The sequence below is a fragment of the Leptosomus discolor genome, chromosome Z, assembly GCF_034619465.1.
Source record: "Leptosomus discolor isolate bLepDis1 chromosome Z, bLepDis1.hap2, whole genome shotgun sequence".
Classification (NCBI taxonomy): domain Eukaryota; kingdom Metazoa; phylum Chordata; class Aves; order Leptosomiformes; family Leptosomidae; genus Leptosomus; species Leptosomus discolor.
In genome coordinates, this window is record NC_141419.1 from 82,149,763 (window position 1) to 82,171,337 (window position 21,575).

General features: G+C 59.6%; 1 protein-coding gene across 2 annotated transcripts in view; it reads right to left on the reverse strand.

Moving 5' to 3' along the window:
• Positions 1–2,606: 2,606 nt before the first annotated feature.
• The window catches only part of TLN1 (talin 1), a 28,144-nt gene continuing 9,175 nt past the window's right edge, over positions 2,607–21,575 (reverse strand). For both annotated transcript variants that reach the window (XM_086480388.1, XM_086480387.1), the window contains 40 exons: positions 19,821–19,988; positions 19,247–19,541; positions 18,980–19,146; positions 18,502–18,630; positions 18,041–18,154; positions 17,712–17,825; positions 17,418–17,552; positions 17,144–17,272; positions 16,933–17,035; positions 16,649–16,857; positions 16,435–16,554; positions 16,097–16,294; positions 15,664–15,803; positions 15,476–15,569; positions 15,218–15,307; positions 14,919–15,041; positions 14,593–14,736; positions 14,127–14,288; positions 13,898–14,038; positions 13,463–13,644; positions 12,980–13,112; positions 12,756–12,857; positions 12,463–12,633; positions 12,150–12,299; positions 11,925–12,026; positions 11,688–11,807; positions 11,241–11,387; positions 10,140–10,306; positions 9,716–9,899; positions 9,332–9,457; positions 8,899–9,015; positions 8,634–8,819; positions 8,415–8,522; positions 6,586–6,691; positions 6,320–6,444; positions 5,898–6,023; positions 5,692–5,754; positions 5,249–5,431; positions 4,456–4,581; positions 2,607–3,821 (listed from right to left, as the gene is read on the reverse strand). In XM_086480388.1, the coding sequence (XP_086336514.1) occupies positions 3,690–3,821; positions 4,456–4,581; positions 5,249–5,431; positions 5,692–5,754; positions 5,898–6,023; positions 6,320–6,444; positions 6,586–6,691; positions 8,415–8,522; positions 8,634–8,819; positions 8,899–9,015; positions 9,332–9,457; positions 9,716–9,899; positions 10,140–10,306; positions 11,241–11,387; positions 11,688–11,807; positions 11,925–12,026; positions 12,150–12,299; positions 12,463–12,633; positions 12,756–12,857; positions 12,980–13,112; positions 13,463–13,644; positions 13,898–14,038; positions 14,127–14,288; positions 14,593–14,736; positions 14,919–15,041; positions 15,218–15,307; positions 15,476–15,569; positions 15,664–15,803; positions 16,097–16,294; positions 16,435–16,554; positions 16,649–16,857; positions 16,933–17,035; positions 17,144–17,272; positions 17,418–17,552; positions 17,712–17,825; positions 18,041–18,154; positions 18,502–18,630; positions 18,980–19,146; positions 19,247–19,541; positions 19,821–19,988 (5,631 nt within the window). In that variant the 3' untranslated portion in view covers positions 2,607–3,689. The remainder of the gene's footprint in view (positions 3,822–4,455; positions 4,582–5,248; positions 5,432–5,691; positions 5,755–5,897; positions 6,024–6,319; positions 6,445–6,585; positions 6,692–8,414; positions 8,523–8,633; positions 8,820–8,898; positions 9,016–9,331; positions 9,458–9,715; positions 9,900–10,139; positions 10,307–11,240; positions 11,388–11,687; positions 11,808–11,924; positions 12,027–12,149; positions 12,300–12,462; positions 12,634–12,755; positions 12,858–12,979; positions 13,113–13,462; positions 13,645–13,897; positions 14,039–14,126; positions 14,289–14,592; positions 14,737–14,918; positions 15,042–15,217; positions 15,308–15,475; positions 15,570–15,663; positions 15,804–16,096; positions 16,295–16,434; positions 16,555–16,648; positions 16,858–16,932; positions 17,036–17,143; positions 17,273–17,417; positions 17,553–17,711; positions 17,826–18,040; positions 18,155–18,501; positions 18,631–18,979; positions 19,147–19,246; positions 19,542–19,820; positions 19,989–21,575) is intronic.

Here is a 21,575-nt window from a genome sequence, read left to right on the forward strand (position 1 = left end):
CGCACCGTGGGGCCTGAGGTACCCAGTTTGCCAGGACGGTCTTGGGGGCACCTCAGGGGCTGGCATGGCACTTGGGGACACCCATGGGCAGACACTGAAGTTTTGGGGACAGTCTCAGGCTGTGATTGCACTCAGGGACACCCACAGGCTGTGATCGCAGTTGAGGACACCATGCCCGCATGGGGAAAATCCCCTGGGAGAGAAGCAAGCGGTGCCCCTGACCTCTCCGTCCAGCTCCTGTGTCACGATGGGGCAGGAGGGCCCCAGCTCCATGCAGGCTCCCTGCGGCCCCCCCCGCCCCCCCCGCCTCACACACTGGTGCCACCATCCCTGGCACCCACAGGGACACCTGGCACTTGCACAGCCCATAGTGTGGCACTTCAGGGTGACACAGAGCATGCAGGCAGCCCACTGCCCCTCTCCATCTTTCTGCTCTAAATAAACTGTATTCCACAGGCAAAAAAATGCAAACCCTTCAGATCCCGGCTCCTCCAAAAATAACCCGTGCTTTAATAACGCTCGTAAATGCTTCTGGCGCATTCCCAGCTGCAGGGTGGGCTCTGGGCCGGGGGGGCTGGAAGGAGCTGGTGGAGGGACCACGGGAGCCATGTGGCACATGGGGAGGCTGGGATGGGACAGGGACAGGAGGTGGTGTGCAGGCTCCCCCAGCCCATCGCCCCAGGGCTGCATCCAGCCTTTGCCTGCTGCAGCTTTTTGGCACTGGTGCTCCAAGCAGAGAGGAGTAAGAAGTTTTTGAGAGCTGGAGAAAGTGGCTTTGTAGGAGCCCTCAGACCCGGGTTGTGGGGGACATAGGAGGGATGGGAGCAGCTGAAAATCGAGGGGCTGCTGGCACCACAGTGAAAGCAGCAGAAGAGCCGCTGCTGGACTCTGGAAAGCAGCTATTAATACTGTTGAATTAGGCACATATTTGGACAAGGAGAGTCAGTAACCGCCAGCACACGGCTTCTGAGGGAGGGGGAAGATCTGTCTCCTGTCATTCTTGGGCGAGGGTGGATGGTTTTCTGTGAGCTGCTTCAGCCTGGAGCAACTTCCTGAGCTCGGTGCATGGGGGAAAGAGTATGCAATGTGAGCAGCCAGGCAGTTGCCCTGGAGCCAGGCACAGCATCAGCCCTCAGATATCCCCCTTAAAGGTGCAGTTTTCCTTGGCTGCCTGCTCCCCTTCGCTCCAGTCATCACGGCCACATCCAACCAGCACAGCTGGGGCCATCCAGCTGCCCAGGCCTGTGAGTCTGCCCTCAGGGTCATCATCTGGGGTGACCCATGGGACAAGGGGATGATGCAGAGAGGTGTGGGTGAGCATCCCTCCCATTGCTGCTCCATGCCCAGCCCTGCCCCAGGCTAAGGTCTTCAGGGACCCCCCTCTGTGCCCCACTCTAGGATCTGACCTCACTCCAAGCCTCTACATGTGCTCACCCAAACCTGCCTGCCAAAATAACCCCTCACTCCAGCAGGTGAGATTTAGGGGACTGGGTCCCTCCCCTGGCGTTTGTGCCACCACCCCTTGCCTGTACCCCAGGTCGCAGAACATGACCGTGGATGTGCTTGCAGCCCTGTGCTGGGGATACTGGAGCTTCCTCGTCCCTGGGATGCTGGGGTGAGGCCAGGGCCATTGCCACACCGTGCCCGCTGACTGTCCTTGCTGGATGTTCAGAGGGGCCCCGTGCCCAGCCGGTACCTGGGTGAGAGCCTGGTGCTGGGTCAGGTCAGCACAGATTGTCAGGGGACAGCTGGGAGGACTGGGATGCCTGCGAGAGCCACAAATCCACCCTGGAGCCTGGCCAGGGGTGAGCGTCCCAGGGGCGGACAGGCCCTCCGCACCCCCAGGGACATGTCCACAAGGGGACAGGGGTCACTGTCCGGGATGCTGTGGGATGCTGCCCTCGCCACTCTTGATGCTTGTAGCTCATGCTGCCAGGGTTGGGTCTGGGAGGCAGGGGATGCACGCAAGCCCACCCGTGCCCCCGCTCCACCCCACAGCATCCCTGCCTGCCCCGCCGTCACTTGGACCCCCCGAACCCCCGCTGAGTGACAGGGTGGGAACAGGTGGGGACACGCTTGGGGCAGCTGCTGCCCGCACCGGTCGGCCCCGGGGGGCTATTTCGGGGCGTTAGCTCAGCACGGGCAGCCAGGAGGGCTCCGGCCACATTCCCAGATCCACAGCACACCAAAGGGCTGCCACTTCCCCACTGGTGGGCCACCAGTGACCTAGGGGTCCCCCACCTGCACCCTCATAGCACCCTACCCAGGGATATTTTTGGCTGGCAGCAGGAATGCAGCCAGGAGCCCAGCTGTACACACCGCCCTCCCCTTGCAAGGCCCAAATCCCCCAGCAACAAAATCCCCAGGGCCCCCTCCCGCAGTGGTGGCCCCCCAGCAGCACCTGCGAGGGCCGGCACATAGCTGGCAGCAGGGGTCCAGCCTGCTGGGTGCTTGGGGCTGGACGTGCCTCAAATATTTTCCATGCTGTATAAGCACCCATGCTACGCTCCCCACCACCTCTGCGGGGAGGGCAGGCGCCCATGGCCCCCTGCCCACCAGCCCTCCCTTGATCCTGGGGGGTCCCGTTTGATATCCACGCTGCAAGAAAGCAGGAAACCCAGATTTTATTGGTGAACATGTCTTTCCAAGGTGACATTGGCATCCCCCACCCCACCCCAGAGCCTTGGGAGGAGCTGGTTTCCTTCAGTGTTTAATATGGGATGCTTAAAGTATCAAAATAGTGAGAGAAGCCTCAGCAAGTGCAAAGGGGAAGGACAGGGGTCCCAGAGCCGAGGAGGGGTGGGATGCTGGGCTGCGGGACCCCAGGTAGAGCTGGGTGTTAGTGGGCAGGGTAGGAGCTGGCGGGGGGTAAATAAATGAACTCTGAAAGCTGCAGGCTCAATACTAGAGAAATGGAAAAGTTACAAAAATACTGCAGATCTTGGAAAACGATGCAGGCACTTGGGAAGGAGGAGGAGGGCAGAGCTGGCTGGGGCCACGGGTGGGGGGAAAACCCTGTGGGAAGGCAAAGAGCAGCTCCGGGGCTGAACCCATTGCATTCCCCCCCCAATCCTGAGCAGAGGCACTATGGCTTCCAGCCCTGCTGCTCCCCAGAGGGGCCTAGGCTGAAGAAGATGCTCTTGGGGGGAGCTCAGTGCCTCCCAGGGAAGCTATGGAGGAGGAGGAGGAAGAGGAAGAAGATTCAGGCAGCAATAAGGCATTGGAGGTGAAGGGTGCCTCTGTGAGAGAGGTCTGCAAGGGACCATACCGCTCCCTGCAACCCATCGCACAGGAAAGGGCAAGCCGCCCACCTCTCCTTCTCCTGCGAGAGAATAAAGTAACACAAGCAGGAATGACAAAGGCACACAGAAAAAAAATCCCCTTCAGTGGAGAGCTCTCCAGCCCCGCACCCTGAGGCTGGTGGGTGAGCTCTGAGCCGGTGCAGCCCCAGCCACTCCCTCTGGACACTATGGCTGTGCCCTGGGTGGGCGTGGGAAGGTGGGCTGGGTGGCAAAGCGGAGTTGCTGGTGCAGCGCCGGCTTGGAGCAGCGGTTGGGTTAGTCCCGGCACTCTGGGTGCGGGCAGAGCTCTGGGCTAGCCCAGGCAGCCCTTTGCTTGAGGCGGGTTGTCTTAAATAGGAGCAGGAGGGCAGGCGGCAGTCTGTGCGGCGAGCCGGGAGGGTGCAGAGCTCAGTTCTGCTCCTCATCCCGCAGCTCCGAGGGCAGGAACTTATACTGCTGCTGCCGGATCATCGCCAGCTTCTTCCGCGCCTCCTCCAGCTCCCGCTCCTTGCGCAGCATCTCCTCCTGGGCGGCGATGATCTGCCGGGAGAAAGCACTGGGGTCACGGCTGCTTCCGAGAGGGGTGGCCGGAGCCTCTGCCGTGGCAATGCCAAACCCAGAGCTGGGCTCTCTCGCTGCTGCTTGCCCCCTGCAGCACAGCCACAGCCTCCCTGGGCTGGTGTGGCCCCAGGCACAAGGGCTGTTGTCCCTGCAACAGGACCACGGTCCTCTGGAGATGATGGGGAGCAGCACGGCTCCTGGGGCTTAGCCCCACATGTCCTGCAGAGGGTCTCAGCTGCAAGCCTGGGGCCAGGAGGCAGCACTGGGACCTGTGGCACCCCATACCGGGCAGCTCTCACCCTGTACCCAGTGCTCTGCCCTTCACACGAGTCATGGACACCAGGATGGTGTGGGCACTGCACCAAGGAGAAGCTAGGTTACACTCCTGGGAGCGTGCGCCATCATCGGCTGTGTCCACTGCTGCATGTGGCAGGACGAGGGTGAAGCCGCAGTATCTAACTGGTGCTGGGTGGGAAGGGTGCACCCGCAGCACCTTTGTAAGGCTGCGGACATGCCCCATCCTGGTGAGCGGTAGGGGGGTGAGACAGGCATGCACAGGTTGTGGTGGCATCCAAAGTTGCCCCTGCCCCATCAAACCAGCCCCACTCCTCACCTGTGCAATTCCCCCGACCATCTTCTCCTTCACCACCACCGTTTCATCATGGTCCTGGAAGGCAGCTGCCTTCTGCGCTGCCTTCACCAGATTGTCCGACGCTCTCTTTACTGCGTTACCGGCAGCCTGCACCAGGGAAGCAGCACCGTTAAGTCACGGCCCCAGGTTATGGCTGCTGCCTGGAGCGGGTGAAAGAACCCCTGCCCCAGGCCAGGCTGGCAGGCAGAACAGGCAGCCAGGCATGCTGGGAGCTGCAGGCAGGGATTCCTTTACATGGCTTGCTGCCTTGCCACCCGCTCATGACCATTTCAGGCACTGCTGCTCCCAGCTGGATTCTGGCTCCTGTCTGAGCCCTGGGGCAGGGACTAGTGGGCAGCCCTGCAGACCCTCCCCAGCCCTTAGCCCCGCGGGATCGGCACTGGGACCCCATGTTAAAACCCCAACACATGGGCATTAACCTCTTGTGTGCCACAGCCTCTGAAGATTAAGGGTGCTACAAAACATGCCCCCCAAACATTAACCTCTCGAATGCCAGTGATGCAGCGCATGCATCTCGGGCATTCCTGTGCAAGTTCATCATTCCTGAATGCTGCTGGGCTCAGAAGCCCAGCATCACTCACATACCTGGCATGCAGATAGCAGTGAAGTCCAAGTGACCTGGAGCCTGTGCTCCAATGAGCTCCCCGCTGATGGCAAGCAGGCAGGGAGCACCCACACCTTCAGCCCACTCCCATTCACCCCTCGTGCAGCTGGGAGGAGGCAGCTGGGGCTGTAGGGGCAGCCTGGGACTCACCTGGAGCCGCTTCATGGCCTCCGAGTCATGGTCAGCCTTCACCTTGCAGGCCACCAGGAGCTGTGCTGTGGAGGCAGCCACCTGCTTGGCAGACGAGATGAGCTTCTCCTCGCTGGCATGGCCCTGCACCGCTGCGTTGGCAGCTTCGCAGAGGTTGTTGGTGGCAGCAGCCACCATGCGTGCCTGTGGTGAAAGAGGCTGTCAGGAGGGGTACAGCAGACTCCTCTGGGGAAGGTATGCCCTGACTGGCCCCAAGGAGGTTGTGGGGCATGGGATGGTGACAACCAGCTTCCATGCCATGTCTCAGCTGGTGGGAGAGAGGGAGCAAGAGGCATGGCTGCTTCTTCCACCAAGGAGAAGCACAAGGGCAGAGCATCCTCATCTTTGCAGCAGAAGACAAGAGGAGGGTCCCCCCATCCCCTGAGCATGACCCTAATACTCACAGCTGAAATGAGTCCCTGGGACCACTGTCCATCATCCACTGCATTGGCGGGGATGGCGCCCACCTGCAAGGAAGGAGCAGAAGAGGGAGGCTCACTGCCACGCACACCCCTTGCCACAGGGCATGAGGGCCACAAGCAGCCCCAGGAGAAGGGAGAACCCACCACAGCCCTACATTTTCTTAGTTCTTTCCCTCTTCCAGCCTTACCTTTCCTTGGGCCACTAATTCTCGCTGGGCTGCTGAGGCTGCCTTCACCAGGGCACTCGTGGCTGCAGCAATGGATTTGGCAGCTTCCAGGATCTGCTCCTCGAAGTTCAGGCTCTCATCTGCTTGCTGCAGGTAAAAGCAGGGTGTGAGTCACAGCAGGGGTGCAAGCACAGATGGAGCAGAGCAGGATGATGTCTGCAGGGGGCTGAGGGGGTACATGTAAAGCTGGATTACGGGCTGTGGGGTGCAGGAGGGCGTGGGTTGCCCGACCAAGGTCCAGCTGGTGATGTGGGAGGCAGCAGGAGTGTGGGAAGAGGGACTGGCTGTTGGATGGGGCTTCATAGCTGGCTGAAGCACAGGCAGGAGAGCCCCAGTCCACCCCAAGCTGAGCACAGGCATCAGCCAAGGCTCAGCACCATTACCTTGGGCTTGGCTCTTGGTTTCAGCTGCTCCAGCTTCTTGGCTGCAGCCTCAATGGCAGCCGCTGCCCCCAGCAGCTCATTTTCAGCGATGACAGTGGGGTCTTCTGGGTCAACCCACTCCGTCCCTAGAAAAACCGGGAAGTGAGTCAGGTTAAACGTGCATCCAGCTTCATTTCTGACTCGCCTTAACTCCTCCATCAGCTGCTGAGCCCTCTACCCTAATCCTAGCCCTCTGTCGTGCCCCTCTGAGCAGGACCTTTCCTTACCTTTCATGGCCTCAGCTGCCTGGATGAGCTCGGTGACAGAACTGGCCACACGCTTGGAGTAGCTTGCCAGCTGCTGCTTCAGCTCGTGAGTCGGCTTCTGCAGGATCTGTGGGGAAGGAGCAGATGTAAGCACCTGGAAAAGGGGGACCTCATAGGTCTGTTCGGGGTGCACTCCCCAGGGAAGGAGGGTGGTATCCCCCAGCTCCACCCCAGGATCCCCCAGCTCCTCCCCAGTATCCCCCTGTACACATCAACCATTGTCTGTGATGCTTTCTCGAGTGACCCTGGCTGGTATCCTGCTGCCCGAGGGTGGGATGAGCTTCCCCTTAGCCCTTCTGCATCTACAGTTTCTGGGACATCTCACAGACAGAAGACCCTCAGCGTAAGCCATCTTGCACTCAGCAGTTACCCTCTCCAAGATTCCTTTCCCCCAAAGCATTTCAAGCTCCAGAAGCATTTCCCCCTCGCTGTCCCCATTTTGATTTGTCTACAAACACAAGCTGGGCAAGGGGGGAAGACCCTGGAGCCATGTCCCAGCCTAGGAGGGCTGGCCCCGTCAGGACAAGGTGGCGGATAGAGCCACGAGGGTCCTTCACTGATGTGGGTGAGAGGGACACACATGCACACACCACAGCACACGTGTGCACACACACAGCGTCCTTACACACAAGCAGAGCTCACCGCTGGCCTGACTTGCACTGCACAGGCAGCAGCTGCCCATCAGCTAGAGCGGGTATGAGTACACACGCAGACACACAGACCCTGGGGTCCCGGCAGACACACGCAAGTGCCACCCCAGCACTGGGCTGGGCACGCAGATACGCCGTGAGCAAGGCTCATGCTGAGGTTAGACACCAGCAGGCACCCCAATGTCGCCTTACTCACCGGCTGACAGGGAGGGAGGGAGAAGAGAGAGAAGAAAGCAGTGAACGCCCCGTCCAGGACACGCGGGCTCTGGGGACAGGGGCAACGGGGAGGGCAGGAGAGGATGGGTGCTCTCCAGTGAGGGGTGAAGGGCAGACAAGAGGAGAGGTGGGAATGAAGGATCAGAAGTCCCAGGCAGGGAGCTGTGCTGCCATCATTAGCTCATACTCCCACCAAGCCCTTCTAACCAGCTTAGTGAAACCTTGCCATAGAGCTGACTCGCCCTCAGTGTTTGTCCTGACCCCAGTTCAAAAGCTCTTGCAGCTTCGCAGGCTGGTTCTGCACATCCCTCCAGCACCCTTGGGCCCACATCTGTCATCTTGCCAAGAATGTAAATTGCTGGAAGGACCTCACTGGATCCTTTCTCCCACTTTCTGGTCTTAATTTGCTTCTTGTAAAATACACTTATCTTGCAGGACAGCTAATTAAAGCAGCCACCTGAAGTCCTTGGGAAGACTCAGATAAAGAAAGACCATATCAAAAGAGTGCAGCTGGTGCTTACAGTTATCACCTCTACTATTGCAGGCACTGCTCATCTCCCACTCCCTCGTGACCTTAACAAGCTCTTTTCACACTGCCTGAAGTCTCTTATTCCCATGACCTTTACTGGAAACTGCTTCAGGATTTTGCCCACATGTTGAATTTCCGGCCTCCATCAGTTTATTGCCAGTTAGTTTCCACTTGTTAGCCAAATACCTTTCCTTGGAGCCTGTTCATCTCTCTGATATCTGCTTCCACAGCATGGGCTTGGCCACGTGCTATGCCAGCACAGGCAGTGAAGGGGGCTATGCAAAGGCCTCAGTGGGAAGAGGTGCAGAGCCCAGAGGACCTCGGGGATTTGAGAAGCACCCTAGCACCCATGGGCAGCCTCTGCCTACCCTGGAAACCCAGGCAGGGACACTCACCACCAGGACGTGCTCCAGCAGCTCCAGGTAGCCATCGGCACACTCCTTGCCAAAGCGCAGCGCCCGCTGCCGCACGTCCCCGCTCACCTCCGGGTGGTAGGCAGCTTCCTGAAACCCAGAGACAAGGAACCCCCGATTCGCATCCAGCACCATCCCTGCTGGAACCCGCAGCCACCCACAAACCCGTGCTAGACCCACGTCCCCCCCCGCCCGCCCCACCTTGCAGGCACGCAGCATATCAGCGATGGCACGGCGGCTCAGGTTGGCCGTGGCGATGACATCCTCCTGCCGACACGAGTTGCCAGCGGCCACTGCTTTGGCCGTGGCCATTGTGATGCCTTTTGTCATACGGATGAAGTCCTCCGGGGTGGAGACCTTGGCGGGAGGCACAGGGGAGGAGAAGACCTGCAATGCGAGAGGTGGCGGTGAGGCACAGGCCAGCTGGCGACTGGGACGACAGCTGCAGCACCGTGGCTGTACTCACTGCCAACTCTTGGCGTATGTGCTCTATCGTGGCCTCCAGTGCCCGCGTCCCCTTCGTGGCCTCGTCCTCAACAGCCTTCACTGTCTTGAGCAAGGAAGTGACATTCGTCACCATCACCTGTGGAAGGGAGAAGAGAGCCAGGTGAAGCCCCACATGAGTTCTGGGCCGCTGCTGCAATCTGTCCCTCCCTCATGGTTTGGTCCAAAGCAGCCCTATCCCCATACTCCACTCAGACCACCTCATCTCATTCTCCCACCATTCCTCCTTTGCCTGTTGTGCCCTACTTTTTACGTGCCCCTTCCTCCCTCACCTTGTCCTGACTGCTACCCTGACCCACCCCCCAACAGGTAGAAAAGGCCCACCCCCCCGCCCCCGGCTCTTTCTCCAGCCCCTCCTGCCCCATCCCCTCCTTCCCATCACACCCAGCTCAGACCTTGGCAGAATTCTTCAGCTGGTAGACGGCAGGGTCATCCCCAGCTTTGCCAGCAGCTGCCTTGGTGGCACCAATCAGGTCCCCAAGTGCCTTGGCCACATCCTTCACAGCATTGATCAGGACTACCTGGAGAGAGCAAGACCAGGACAACAGCTTGGCTACAGTCACTTTCAGGCTGTGGCCTAGCAATGGGAAATTTGGGCATGCCAGGACAAACAGTATACACGTATACAACATACAGTGCAGTCAGCACAAGCCAAAGCCCAGCCAGCCCTCTCCATGACATGCAGAGTCCAGCCCAGAGCACCGCACAACACCTGCAACCCTCAGCCCCTTCAAGTAAGCTATAAGCAGCCTCTGTTCACCCCACGCCCCCAAACCCACCTGAGTCTCTGGGTCTTCAGATCCTAGGCTGGCGGCACCCAGTTTCACCACCTCTGCCAGGCGGGTGATGGTGGACACTGAGGACTGGGCAGCTTGGGCTAGCTTCTCTTGGCTGGCCGTGGCATTCTGCACCAGCACCTTCGTGTCCTCCACCAGCGCCTTGGCTGTCTTCAGGATGCCCTCCCTGGGGAGATAAAGGGAGTCAGGGGACACAGCCCTCCACACACATACATAGTTCTTGGGGTGTAGAGAGGCTGTGGACCCTGCCTTCTGTGTGTACAAGCTGGAGAGGAGACAGAGTCAGTGACCTGGACTTGCAGCTCTCCTTAGAGCTGGTCCACAGCTCAGAAAGATGGGAGACCACGGGACACAGTCTGACGCCCTGTCTCTGGCTGAGCAGAGGCTGGTCAAGGTGCCCAGGTACCTGTGGTCAGCGAAGGTCTCCGAGTTCTCCCGGTTGAGGGTTCCTGCCGTGGCAAACATGATGGTGGTGTCAAGGTCAGCAATGATGCCAGAGACAGCGCTGGCTGCTGTGATGCAGGCTTGTGTCCCACGGTTCCCAGCCTGCAGGGCTGCCAGCACGTGAGAAACCTGCGGGATACGAGTAGGGTGACTGGGGAGCAGAGCAGGTTCAGGCAACCCCCAATGCATACATCCTCCAACACTTCCCAGAATGGAGTTGCTTCACAACAAGGAGGGGAATTGTGAATTGTGTGGTCTGGACACCCCTTTTTATCTTCTATTTATTTATTTTTATCCTGTACCTATTGTGTGGGGGGGTCTGGGAGACATTGGACTCTGCTAGTTTCCAAATGAATAAGGTTTGCATGATGGGCATCAGAATGTTACAGCTCATTCCTTCTTTAGCTGCTAAACTCAATTTCTGTACTTGGGAAAGCACTCATAGGAGAACAAGTTTCCTGATGGAAAGCAATCTTGGGCAGGAAGGACCTGCAGGAGGTCCTGAGTGTGCAGGCACGTGCCAGGCACTATGAAGTGTTTTGCTTCTGTACTTTTGCTTACAAGCCTTGCTGCTCTATCGCTGCCTCATCAACTAGAGTTTTTTAGCCACGCTTTCATCTGTTATTCAGGAGTATATTCTTTAGATTGACTGATGAACAGGATGCTTTCCACCACACCAGCAAAAGATGAAGGGGAGACTGATCACCCAGCATGAGCTGCAGGCTGGGCTGAAGACACAGCAAACGCTACGCCCACGACTGCAAGAGCTGATCTGGAGAGCCCTGGGCTGGCATCAGTGTGTAGATCAGTCTCCCCTGGCAGGCCATCAGTGGCACGTTGGCAGGCAGCACCTGGACATCACACTCACCCATCACAGCACCAGCTGCTGTTACGGTGCCTGCAGAGGGGGGTCCATCCTGCACCCCACCAGGTGGGCTGCATGATCGTGGCTGAGGGAGCCAGCAGAGACCAACAGGACTACGGGAGAACCTAGCGTGGCAGCTCCAAGGGTACATGACTGAGTCCAGCACCCCTCCCACCTCACCACGCTGTCGCCCCTCACCTTCTCGGAAACCTTGCGCGCACTCTCTATCAGCTCCTTCTTGGTGTAGGCATCACTGGGGCTGCATTGCAGGGCTCCAGCCTTGGTGACCAGGGCGGCGCAGCCGTGACCCAGCTCCTGCACCCGGCGCTTGATGTGGGAGCCGATCTGGAGAGGAATGCGTGCATGAGAGAGCCAGCAGGGAACTAAGCCCCATATACGTGATACCTGCTGGGAAACACCAGCCACCCCCACCCAGCTCCTCTCTCCCAACCCTCCCACGCAGGAAGGGCAAAGAGGAAACACGGCTTTGCTCCAGGTTTCCACACCATGTTGCAGGGGAGGTGTGAATGCTGCCTGCCCCCAGCTCTGACGGGAGGTTCGAGTGACCCCGCCCTCTGCTCTCACACTCCAGCAGACCCTGCTCTGCCCCACGGCACACTCTAGCACTCCTGCCCACGCTCGCACCTCCTCGTTCTCAGCGGTGAGAGCAGCCGGCTTGGCCTCTTGTGCCAGCTGCCCGTAGTCATTGGTGAGCTGGTTGGCCAGTATGCCCAGCTCATCTGGGTTGGTGGTGGATTTGGTGACCTGTCAATGGAAGAAGAGGAGTTGGAGAAGCCCTGTGCTCTGACGGGCAAGGAGGGCAGTCACCCTGCCTGGGTAGCAGTCAGTGCTCTCTGCAGTGACAGGCTTGCTTGCACCCACCATCTCCTGCACAGTCACTGCGATGGCCTTGGCCGTCTTCACCATTGTGGTCTGGTAGTCCACAAAGGTCCCCTCTGGCTCGCCCATTGGCCCCTCATCCAGCTGCAACAGACCATCAAGAGACTCTGGCTCCAGCCCCAGCCAAGAGACCTTGTAGGGTTTGAATCTGAGTTTTCCTTTCCCCCATCCCCAGCCCTGGCCAGGTCCACTCTATGCTCCACTCACCTGGTTGATGGCCTGGGTAATGGAGTCCACCATGCCCCCCACGACACCTGCAGCGCTGGCTGCCTCATTCAGGGTGGTGGTCAGGTCCTCCACTGCTTCCTTCATCATCTGCACAGCCTCCTCCAGAGCCTCCTGGGTGTGGGCAGCTTGCTGCAAGGACAAGCCAGAGTGAGGGAAGGCAGGCAGCAGCTGCCCTCCCAACAGGGATGCTGCACACTTACCCTGGGTTTCCCTGTCTGGCGCATACGTGTTCACCATGCAACACCGACACGTGAAGGGGAACACGCCACCGACATGCACCCCTTCTGCTCACCTTGGGGTTCCCACCAGCCTCCTTGGCTGTGTACAGCATCTGCAGGGCAGACTCGGCCAGCGTTTTGGTCTGGTCCAGGAGGTTCATCTGCTGCTGGTGGTTAGGCGTTTTGGAGGCAGCGCCGACAGCCGCCATAATGAGCGGCTCAAAATACTGAGCCATCTGGGACACCTAAGGAAGAGCAGCATCAGCATCATCAGCCCCAGTTGCCTCACACCTCTCTTCCCACCACGAGCTCCTCCACACACACCGAGCGCCCCATCAGCAGCTCCCTGTCCCCATCCTCCTGTTACCTTGTGCCCCAGCTGTGAGGCCTCAGCTCGTGCTGCACTGGCCACGGGCTCAATCAGGTTGCTGATCTCCTGGACAGCTGTGATCATCTGGTTGTGCAAAGCCTGTTGTAAAGAGAGGGCGTTGCACGAGGCTGCAGCAGGGCTGGGATCACCACATGCTTCTGGGAGCCCGGGGGAAGCACACCCAGCCCCATAAAGCTTGCAGCAGCGTGCACCCAACCCACCTCCTGGGAGATGTCCTCTCGGGGGGCCAGCTGCTGGCTGATGGCAGCGAGGGAGGCCTGGTCCACCTCCCGCATGCATCTGTTCAGGACCTCAATGGCCTCATCACACTCCTGCTGTCCTGGAGCTTTGTCTCTGTGTGACAGATGGATCAGCCCAGTGCTGGCAGGTGCTACGCCACCCCTTTGCCCCCAGCCTCAGCTGATGCCAGCAAGAGGCAGGACCCCTCTCCTGTGTTTTGGAGCAACCCAGCATCATAGAGCCTGGGCACACTGGCATGTGTTCCCACCAACCCCTGCCAGGGCTGAAAGTGCAGCTCCCGTGCAGGACAAGAGGGATGGCAACTTCTGTCCATTCCTTGCCTTGCCCCATCAGTAGCGGCCACAGAGATGATGAGCCAAAACATCCCCAGTGATGCTCACTGAGAGCAGGGGTACCTGCCAGCAGGGACAGGGCCACAGTCAAGTGGGCAGGACTTTGCTCACCTCATGTTGGTGATCAGCTTCTTGATGGAGTCTGAGACAGTGCGGGAGTGGCCAGCCAGCACCGACCACTGCGGCGGGTCCTTGGGGTTGACAGCCAGAGAGCGGGCGGTCTGGATGAGGCCGGCAGAGCTCTCCAGCATGGTCTTGGCTGAAGAGACAATGGGCTCCATGGCTCTGCGTCCCTGCAAAGGGAGATGATGGGGTGGTGAGACCAAGGACTGTATGGGGGAAGTTATTCCCTTTCCCATAACCCTCAGCCCAGAGCAGCCCCTTGAAGCCCAAGGCTTGCTGCCACCTCCCCATCACACCCCCTTAAGGTACCAGCCCCACACCGGAACTCCATTCCAAGCTCAGGGGGAGGCACAGCTCTTCCCCACCCTAGAGCAGCCCCTGTCATAGCCAAGGCACATCCTCCTTGCCCCTGTAGCATCCCACCTCTGGGCTGATCTGGGCAGGAACGGTGGCAAACTCTGGGTTGGAGGCAAAGGCCGTCAGGTTATCCACAGCCTCTATGAGAGGGGCGGTGGCAGCACGGCACCGCTCCCGGTTCTCCTCGTTGAACTCGCCATCCAGAGCCTGGTGTGGAGAGATCAGAGCAGTTACCCAGCCCCCACCATGCCCCAAATCCCATCCCCACCATGGTGCCCCAGCAGGGAGCCTGCACCTTGATGGTCTTCACCAGGTTGGCTGTGCTGTTGGCCACCTCCTTGGCTGACTGGACGAACTGGCGCTTGGCCACAGGGTTGGCAGTGCGGGAGGAGGCCAGGCGGCACGTGTTGCACAGGGCTGAGGTGTGCTTCGCTACGATGGTGGCTGCTGACAGCACCTGCAGGGAAGAGCAGGGTGAAGCAGGATCCACTGCAACTCCTCATACCTGCAGCATTCTCTTCCTGCCAGCCCCACATGGGGCACCAGTGATCACAGAGGTCCCTTTTGGGACCTGTGAAGGATCGCCAAGGTCCTGCATGCCCACACAGTCCCCTATCTGGACTGTCATTGTTACACCAAAGCTGCCAGCTAGTTCCCAGTATAGCTGATGGGGCCAGCTCTTGGGATGCAGCTCTTCCAACAGCCTCACATGCCCTTTCGTGCAAGAAAATGCCTGTAATGGTGCTCTCCCTCATACTCACCTGGGACTGGGTGCAGGCAGGGTCCACCAGGTTTTGGCAGGCCATCTGGATGGCTTGGTTAGCTCTGGCAAACTGAGTGGGGTCTACCAAGCCCTGCTGTCCAGCCTGGCTGTTAGGGTCTGAAACTCCCACGAGGTAGGCAGCCTAGGAGCACAAGGGAGGTGTTCAGAGAGCTTGCACATGGCAGGGAGTTCTCAGAGCAGGCACGGGCTGTGGAGGCTGGCAGCACCATCCCACAGGACCAGGCTTGGAGGGGCAGGGGTGGGGTGCATATGGCAACTATGCACCACGGGTAAGGCTCAGGGTTGGGACCGAGTGTGCCTCACCTGGGCAGCTGCCTCTGTAAGTCCACAGAGAGCTTTGGAGGCGGCACTGATGGAGTCACCAAACTCCGGCAGCTTGCTATTTTTGGCATTCTGGGAGATGCCAGCCATGGACTCGCCCAGCACCTGCAGAACACACTGGTTATGGAGACCACTTCCCGCTCCTGCAGTGCTCCCGGGCTCAGAGCTCACTATGCTTCACCAACGGGGGGAGGAACCACAATGGAGTTCCCTTTGCCCCTACATCCTCCCCAAACCCTCTCTGTTCTTCCCCCAACCTCCACTCGTGGCTCAGGGCTCACCTTGGAGTTCTCCATGACGCTGTCAAGGCAGTTGAAGTAGGACATGTCATTGACAGTCTGGGTGGGGTTCTCCAACAGCTCCTTCACCGTCTGCAGAGACAGAGTGACATTCATGGGAAGGGTCCACACCCTCTTACTTACACCTCCTCTTCGCTCCCTGCTGACCCTTGCAGTGGGGTGCAGCTCCCCGCCTCCCCACCATCTCAGCACCCAGCCATCTCAGTCCCTCCACTGCCTTGTCAAGATGTGGCTTCTCACCTCCAGTTCCCGCAGGGCATTGTCACACTCCTTCTGGCCTGGCGCCTGCTGGGTGCACATGGTGATCAGCTGGTTAATACTGTCGGTGACGGCCCTGACAGGGGAAAAAAGACTCACAGATCAACACCAGTTCCACCACCGGGCCCCACTGCTACAGCAAACAGCTCACAGGGAGTAGTTCCTCCTACCGTGCTGCTGCCGCCAGCTGATTCTTGAGGTTGGGGGCTGCGGGGTCGGCTGAGAGCGCCTTTGCAGCCAGAAGCAGCTTGCTGGAGGACATGGAGATGCTCTTCAAGTTCGACACCACCTGTGCTTGGTCTTCCTTATTCTGCAAGAAGCCAAGAAGTTACCCGCAGCAGGCTTCCAAGATCCACGCCCACCCCAGTGGTTTTCAAGCTGAGCCGGTTCCCTTCATCCAACTCGTCCGCCAACAGCAAGAATACAGCAGCAACACTCGCTGAACTAACCCAAGCCACTTTCTCCCTGCTACTGCTGTTTTGCTCCAGACCCCATCTCACCGGCTGTGTTGGCCACAGACACCCTGTCTGTGGTCAGCCACCTTCCCAGGCACCCCAAACCCCTCCCTGTATCCAGAACTGCCCAACAAGCGTTTGCTCTCACCGGTGACTGGCTGGCCATCTCCACTCCTGCCTGCAGGAACTCATTGAAGTCCTGCCCAAATTTGCCAGAGGACTTGGCCAGGTCTTGAGGGGTGCCACGCGATGCCTGCACCAGCTCGTTGGCGGACTGGTTGAGCCCTGCAGCCGCCCGGTTCAGCTGGCTCTGCGCCTCCTGGAAGCTCTTGGCGCTGGGAGGGAACTGGAGGCAGGGAGAGGGGTTAGAAGAGGAGAAGGGGATGAAGGATGAAGGTCTGACGCAGGCTTGGGAATATGGTACAGAGTTACCCAGTGTGAACAGACAAGGCCTCCCCCTTCCCCTCCTGCCCCTGCTCAGCTCACCGAATCCGCGAGCAGCCTCTTGCTGGCCTCTCCCACCATGCGGATGGCAGCATCCACATCCCGCTGCCCGGGCAGGCAGTTGACACAGCGGCTCAGGGCCTGCGACACAGCCTTGGCCACCTGTGCAGAAGCAAAAAGCCATCACTGTCCCCTGGCCAGCCTCATGACCTTCCCATGGGCTGGCAGGGGACACCGGGGTTCCTGCTCCCCCTACCTGGGCCAGGCGCTGCTGGCTCTCTGGGTCCCCGGGCTTGGCCACCGCTTTCCGCGCCTCCTCGATGAGGTTGTTGGCTTTATCCATGACGTCGCTGGCGCAGTCCAGCATGGCACTTTGCGCCTGTGGGTCAGGGGTGCTGGCTGCCACACCACGGGCAGCCTGGCTGAGTGAGCGCAGGGCCTGGGCCACCTCTCGGGCGGCAATTCCTGGAGGGATGGAGAGATCAGCGGCTGCTGACACGGCCCCCTACCCTCTCCCAGCCCCAGCGCAGAGGCAGGTACCTGTGTAGTTCTCATTGCCCTGTGCCACTTCTCCCAGGAGGTGAGCAATGGCAGAGCTGACAGCTTTTGTGCTGTTCCCCAGGTCCTGGGCACACTTCTCCATCTGCAGGGGAATAAGTGGGGACATGCTGGTGGGCTGCACCTCCAGCATCCTACCCCCATGGCTCCCTCACCCCAAATCACCCCACACTGTCCTTCCCTGTGCCCTCACCGTCTCTCCTGGCAGAGGCTTGAGCTTGCCATCACGGGCAGCTGCCTTGGCTTCCTGCAAGTCCCTCTCCAGGCTCTGCACCAGACCCAATGCAGAGTCTATCTCCAGAGGTCCACATGCCTCCTGGGCCTGCAACGGGGTAGAAGGGAAGGTGAGCGAGGCGACTGCTGAGCCCACCCTGCTGTGGCAGAGACCATGACCTGCCACTGGGCTGCCCCCACCCTGCTCTACATAGCCAGGGTCCTGCTGTGGGACAGGACCCTGCCTCTCTCACCTTCTGGGCAGCCGTGCGGAGCTCAGCCAGAGCTGCGGCCAAGTTCTTGGCACACTGGCTGAGTTGCATCGCAGAAGCTTGGTCCGTGATGGTGGGGACGGTAGCCTTGGCTGCAGCTACCATCTTCCCACCAGGCTGCCAGGTCAAAAGAAAAAGCCATGAGAACAGGAGAAACATGCAGCATCTCTCTGCTGCCCATGTGCAGCAGGTTTCCTGGTATCTTAGGAGGGCCAGGCATGGCAGGAAAGCCGTAATGCCAGAGCTGGCCTGGGAAGCTCCAGGCAGTGTGGGTACCTGCAGGAAGTTCTGGCTTGCAGCAATGAGAGCCAGCTGCGCACTGGGACTGTCCGGCTGGGACTGGCTTCCTCGCACACCCTGCACCAGCATTGGGATCTGCTCTGCCACCACCTGCCAGAGAGGAGGGTCACTGGAGAGGCTCAGCCGGGAGGAGATGATCTGATCCAGGACCAGTGACCAAAAGATGGGCTCCCACGGGAGCTGCGCGAGGACCCCAAGGTCCTGCCTGCCTGCTGCAGCCGAACACAGAACTCTGGCACAACTGATGGGAGAAGGGATGGGGAGAGGTGGCACAGGGGATGCCAGGATGAGGCCCAGTCTCTTACCTTGCAGCTCTGCACCAGCTGCTGCTGTGCGGCAGGGTTCTTGTTGGAGGAGGCGGCATGCTGTGCGGCGGCGATGGTCTGGGTGGCAGAGGCAGCGGCTTGCTTGGCTGCATGCTGGCAGAGGGAGGTATGGGTTAGCACCAGCGGCAGGGCAGCCTGCCCTGAGTCCCACCCCGCCACGGACCAGGGCCCAGCTTCCCCTAAAATTCTCCTCCTATGCCTCTGCCTGTGACACTGGAGCATCCCCAGCACCATCGGTGCCTGGCATCCTGAAGTGACACAGTGAGCACAAGGGAAGGGAAGGGAGCAGTGTTGAGGTCTCTGTGTGATGCAGCATGGGTACTGCACATGAAAAGGACTTTATTCCCCTGGAAAGTGCAGGGATGTGAGGGCTCCCAGCCAGGTCTTGCTTGCTGACTGTGCCCGCTTGTCCTCTGTGGCCCCCTTGCCCAGCCTCTCACCTCCAGCTTGTGCACAAGCTTCTTCTTGATGGCGTTCTGGGCTGCAGCATTGGTCGCCATGCGGAGCCCCTCTGCTGCCTCACGCAGCCGCTGCTGCTGCTCCTCGCTGTCCGGGTGGGCTGCGGCTCCCTGGAGACAGAGGAAACACATGACACCTCGCAGGGCCCACTGGGTCCTTTGCCCTCCTGAAGCAGAAGCTATACTTTGCTCTGACACTGAGGAGCACCCTCAGGCAGCCTGGCAGCGTGTGGTGCCAGGGAGATGCCCAAAGTCTCTCTAGGAGAGCTCAGCAGCAGAAGAACTAACAGTTCCAGGAGAAGCCCCACTCTGTCGCACAAGTCCCTCGCTTGGTGCAGGACCTTGCTCTGAGAACTGCTCCCCCACCCAGGGGCTGCTCGCCCCCTCTGCAGCACTGAGCCAACAGTGTCAGATGGGGCTGGGGGCCAAAGCCCTGTCCATCCTCCCCCACACCACTGACCTTTGCAGCCTCCACCATTTTGGCGGTGGCATCAGCCAGTATCTTGGCTGCACTCAGCAGCTTGCGCGAGTTCTCCAGGTCCGTCTCTCCCTCTGCATCAGCTTTGATGGCATTGACAAGGTCGGAGGTGGCCTGGGCCAGAATACGAGCCTGGCGTACCATTTCCCCTGGCAGAGCAAGGAAGGGCGGCCTGTTAGCAAGTCCCATGGGCTCCCTAGTACCTCCCCATCCACTATGCTCTACCCAGGTGCCATCAGCTGCTCTCACCAGCATCGCCCATGGAGCTGAATATGTTCTCGGTGACGTTGAGGATGGTGTCGGTGGCCTGGTCGTACCGCCCAATGGGCTGCCCGCCCAAGGCATGCTGCTTGATGTGCTGCAGCAGGTCGTTCAGGGCCTGGGTGACAGCCGTGGCTGCCATCCCCACCTGCTTCAGGAGCTGGTCATCACTGGTGGCTGCCTTGGAGGCCTCCACACAACCCTCTGCTGACTTGGCCACCAACTTCCCAGCCTCGATCAGCTGCTCCTGGCAGACTGGGGAGCTGATTGTCGGAGCCACGACCTGGAGGGGAGGAGGAAGGATAGGCAGCATGGTGGGCTCCTTGTAGGAGCAGTGCAGGGACAGCTGTCCCCAACTTCTGCTCCTCCAAAGAGAATATTCAGTGCTTGGGCACAGTGACAGGGACCACAGCCTAAGGCAGTCCATGCTTCTGGTGCCAGAGCCCTGATGTCCCACCTCAGGATGTGTGGTCATGGCACATCTACGACCCCACCGTGGTGCTGCCACCGACCAGATGATGCTTACAGCCACGCTGGGGCAAGGGTTAACCTTGCTGCTTACCTTGGTGCAGGCCACTAGCTGGGAGGTGGAGAGGGCGCACTGGGTGGCTGCAGCGATCACCTGTGTCTGCAGTGCTGAGTCCTCTGTCTTCTGAGCCACGTTCTTGGCTTTGAGTACCAGTGCAGCGGCAGCACTGGCCACTGCCTTTGCCAGCTGCATGAGCATGTCCTGGCAGGGGGACAGGGAGGGTCAGCTCAGGAGTGGGAGCACAGGCAACTGCCTGAAGGGCTCCCATGAAATATTCAGCAGTGAAACATCAGCTCTCAGGGGCCTTTCATCCAGTCTGTCCCAGCACCGGCAGCACCGAACACCTGCAGCGGCTGCCAACACCTTGACCCCATCTCTACTATGTGTGTTACGGCTGGTGGTGAGGCTGCAACGTGGCCTTGAGTCGCAGCCTGCACTGCAGCACCACCGCAAACGCTGCCCAGAGAAGCTCAGGCAACGCTCAGCATCACCCCAACACCCACAACCTGCTCACTGCCCACTCCCCAGGCAACAACCTGCACCGAGCCCCTGACTGTACCACAGCAGCAACTGGCTGCAAGGCACCGCCATCACTGCCCGGCTTTGCACTCAGTGCAAAACCAAATGGCAAAAAAAGAAAAAGACAAACCCCTCTGGCCAAATGGCAGGCACAAGCTGGCTGCAGCACAGCCACACTGGGGGCAGCTGCCTGCCCACAGGCTCACCCCACCAGCAACAGGCAAGCAGGAGATGCAGCCCACACTGATCACCTGTACTGCAGGCATACCACCTATTTTCTAGCTTGTTAGCAAAGGGCTACATCTCTGCTGTCATTCCCGGGGCTAAAGGAGAGGTATGATGCAGCACCCAGCCTCCTCTCCCCCGGCAGGGGGCAGGGAAAGCGTGGGGCCACGCTGCCAGCACACACAGGCATCGACCAGCACACAGCAAACTGCTTTCCCCCAGGGCATCAGACGTGACAGCACGCTGCAACCTTCAGGATTAGCTCCTGTGGCACAATGCCAGTGAAAACTGGCAGCACCAGTGCTAGAAAGCAAATGCTTGGGGCAAAGATCTTGGTACGCAGGGCAGCACACTGCCTGCTGCGCCTGCAATCCTCATGCTGTGTGGGTGCTCACAGCGAGCGGCCCTGCACCCCATGACAGCTAAGCCTCCAGTCACCAAGCCAGAAATGCCACAGCACCCACTTGCCTCCTGCAAGCCAAGGCTACTCCCACTGCAATCCACCACCTTTCCAGACAGGAGGATACTAGAGAGTGCATGCACCCAGCTCCAGAGTCCCCAGACTGCTGCATCCAAGCCCAAGGAGGGAAGCAGATACACTCGGGTCTGGCAACTGCGAGGCAGAACATCCTGCTCTGTGTGTGTGTGTGCAAATTGTTTTCCACATCCTAAATCCACCCCTTGGAGCTGTCCTGTCCTGGCACTGTCACCTGCCCAAGCATGGCTTCCTGCGCTGGTGCTAGCTTTTCTGCTCCCCTTGGCTACCTGTGCAAGCTTTTCTGCTTGTGCTAAGGCTGTGTGGCTGCCATGACAGAAACGCCTTCTTTCTGGAGCCTCTTTTGGTCTATAATATGGCTGGATCCTCCTTAGCACGGTGTGCTACCTCCCTTGTGCTGGAAGGAGCAGTCATGGGAAAGCAAGCTGGCTGGAAGTCAGCTCAGCCAAAATAAACTATCCCATGAGGCTCCAGCTGCACCTGGGTCTCAAGGTAATGTGTAGGCAGGCAGCTCCCACAGGGAGGGAGTGGCAGACAGGAGCCAAGGC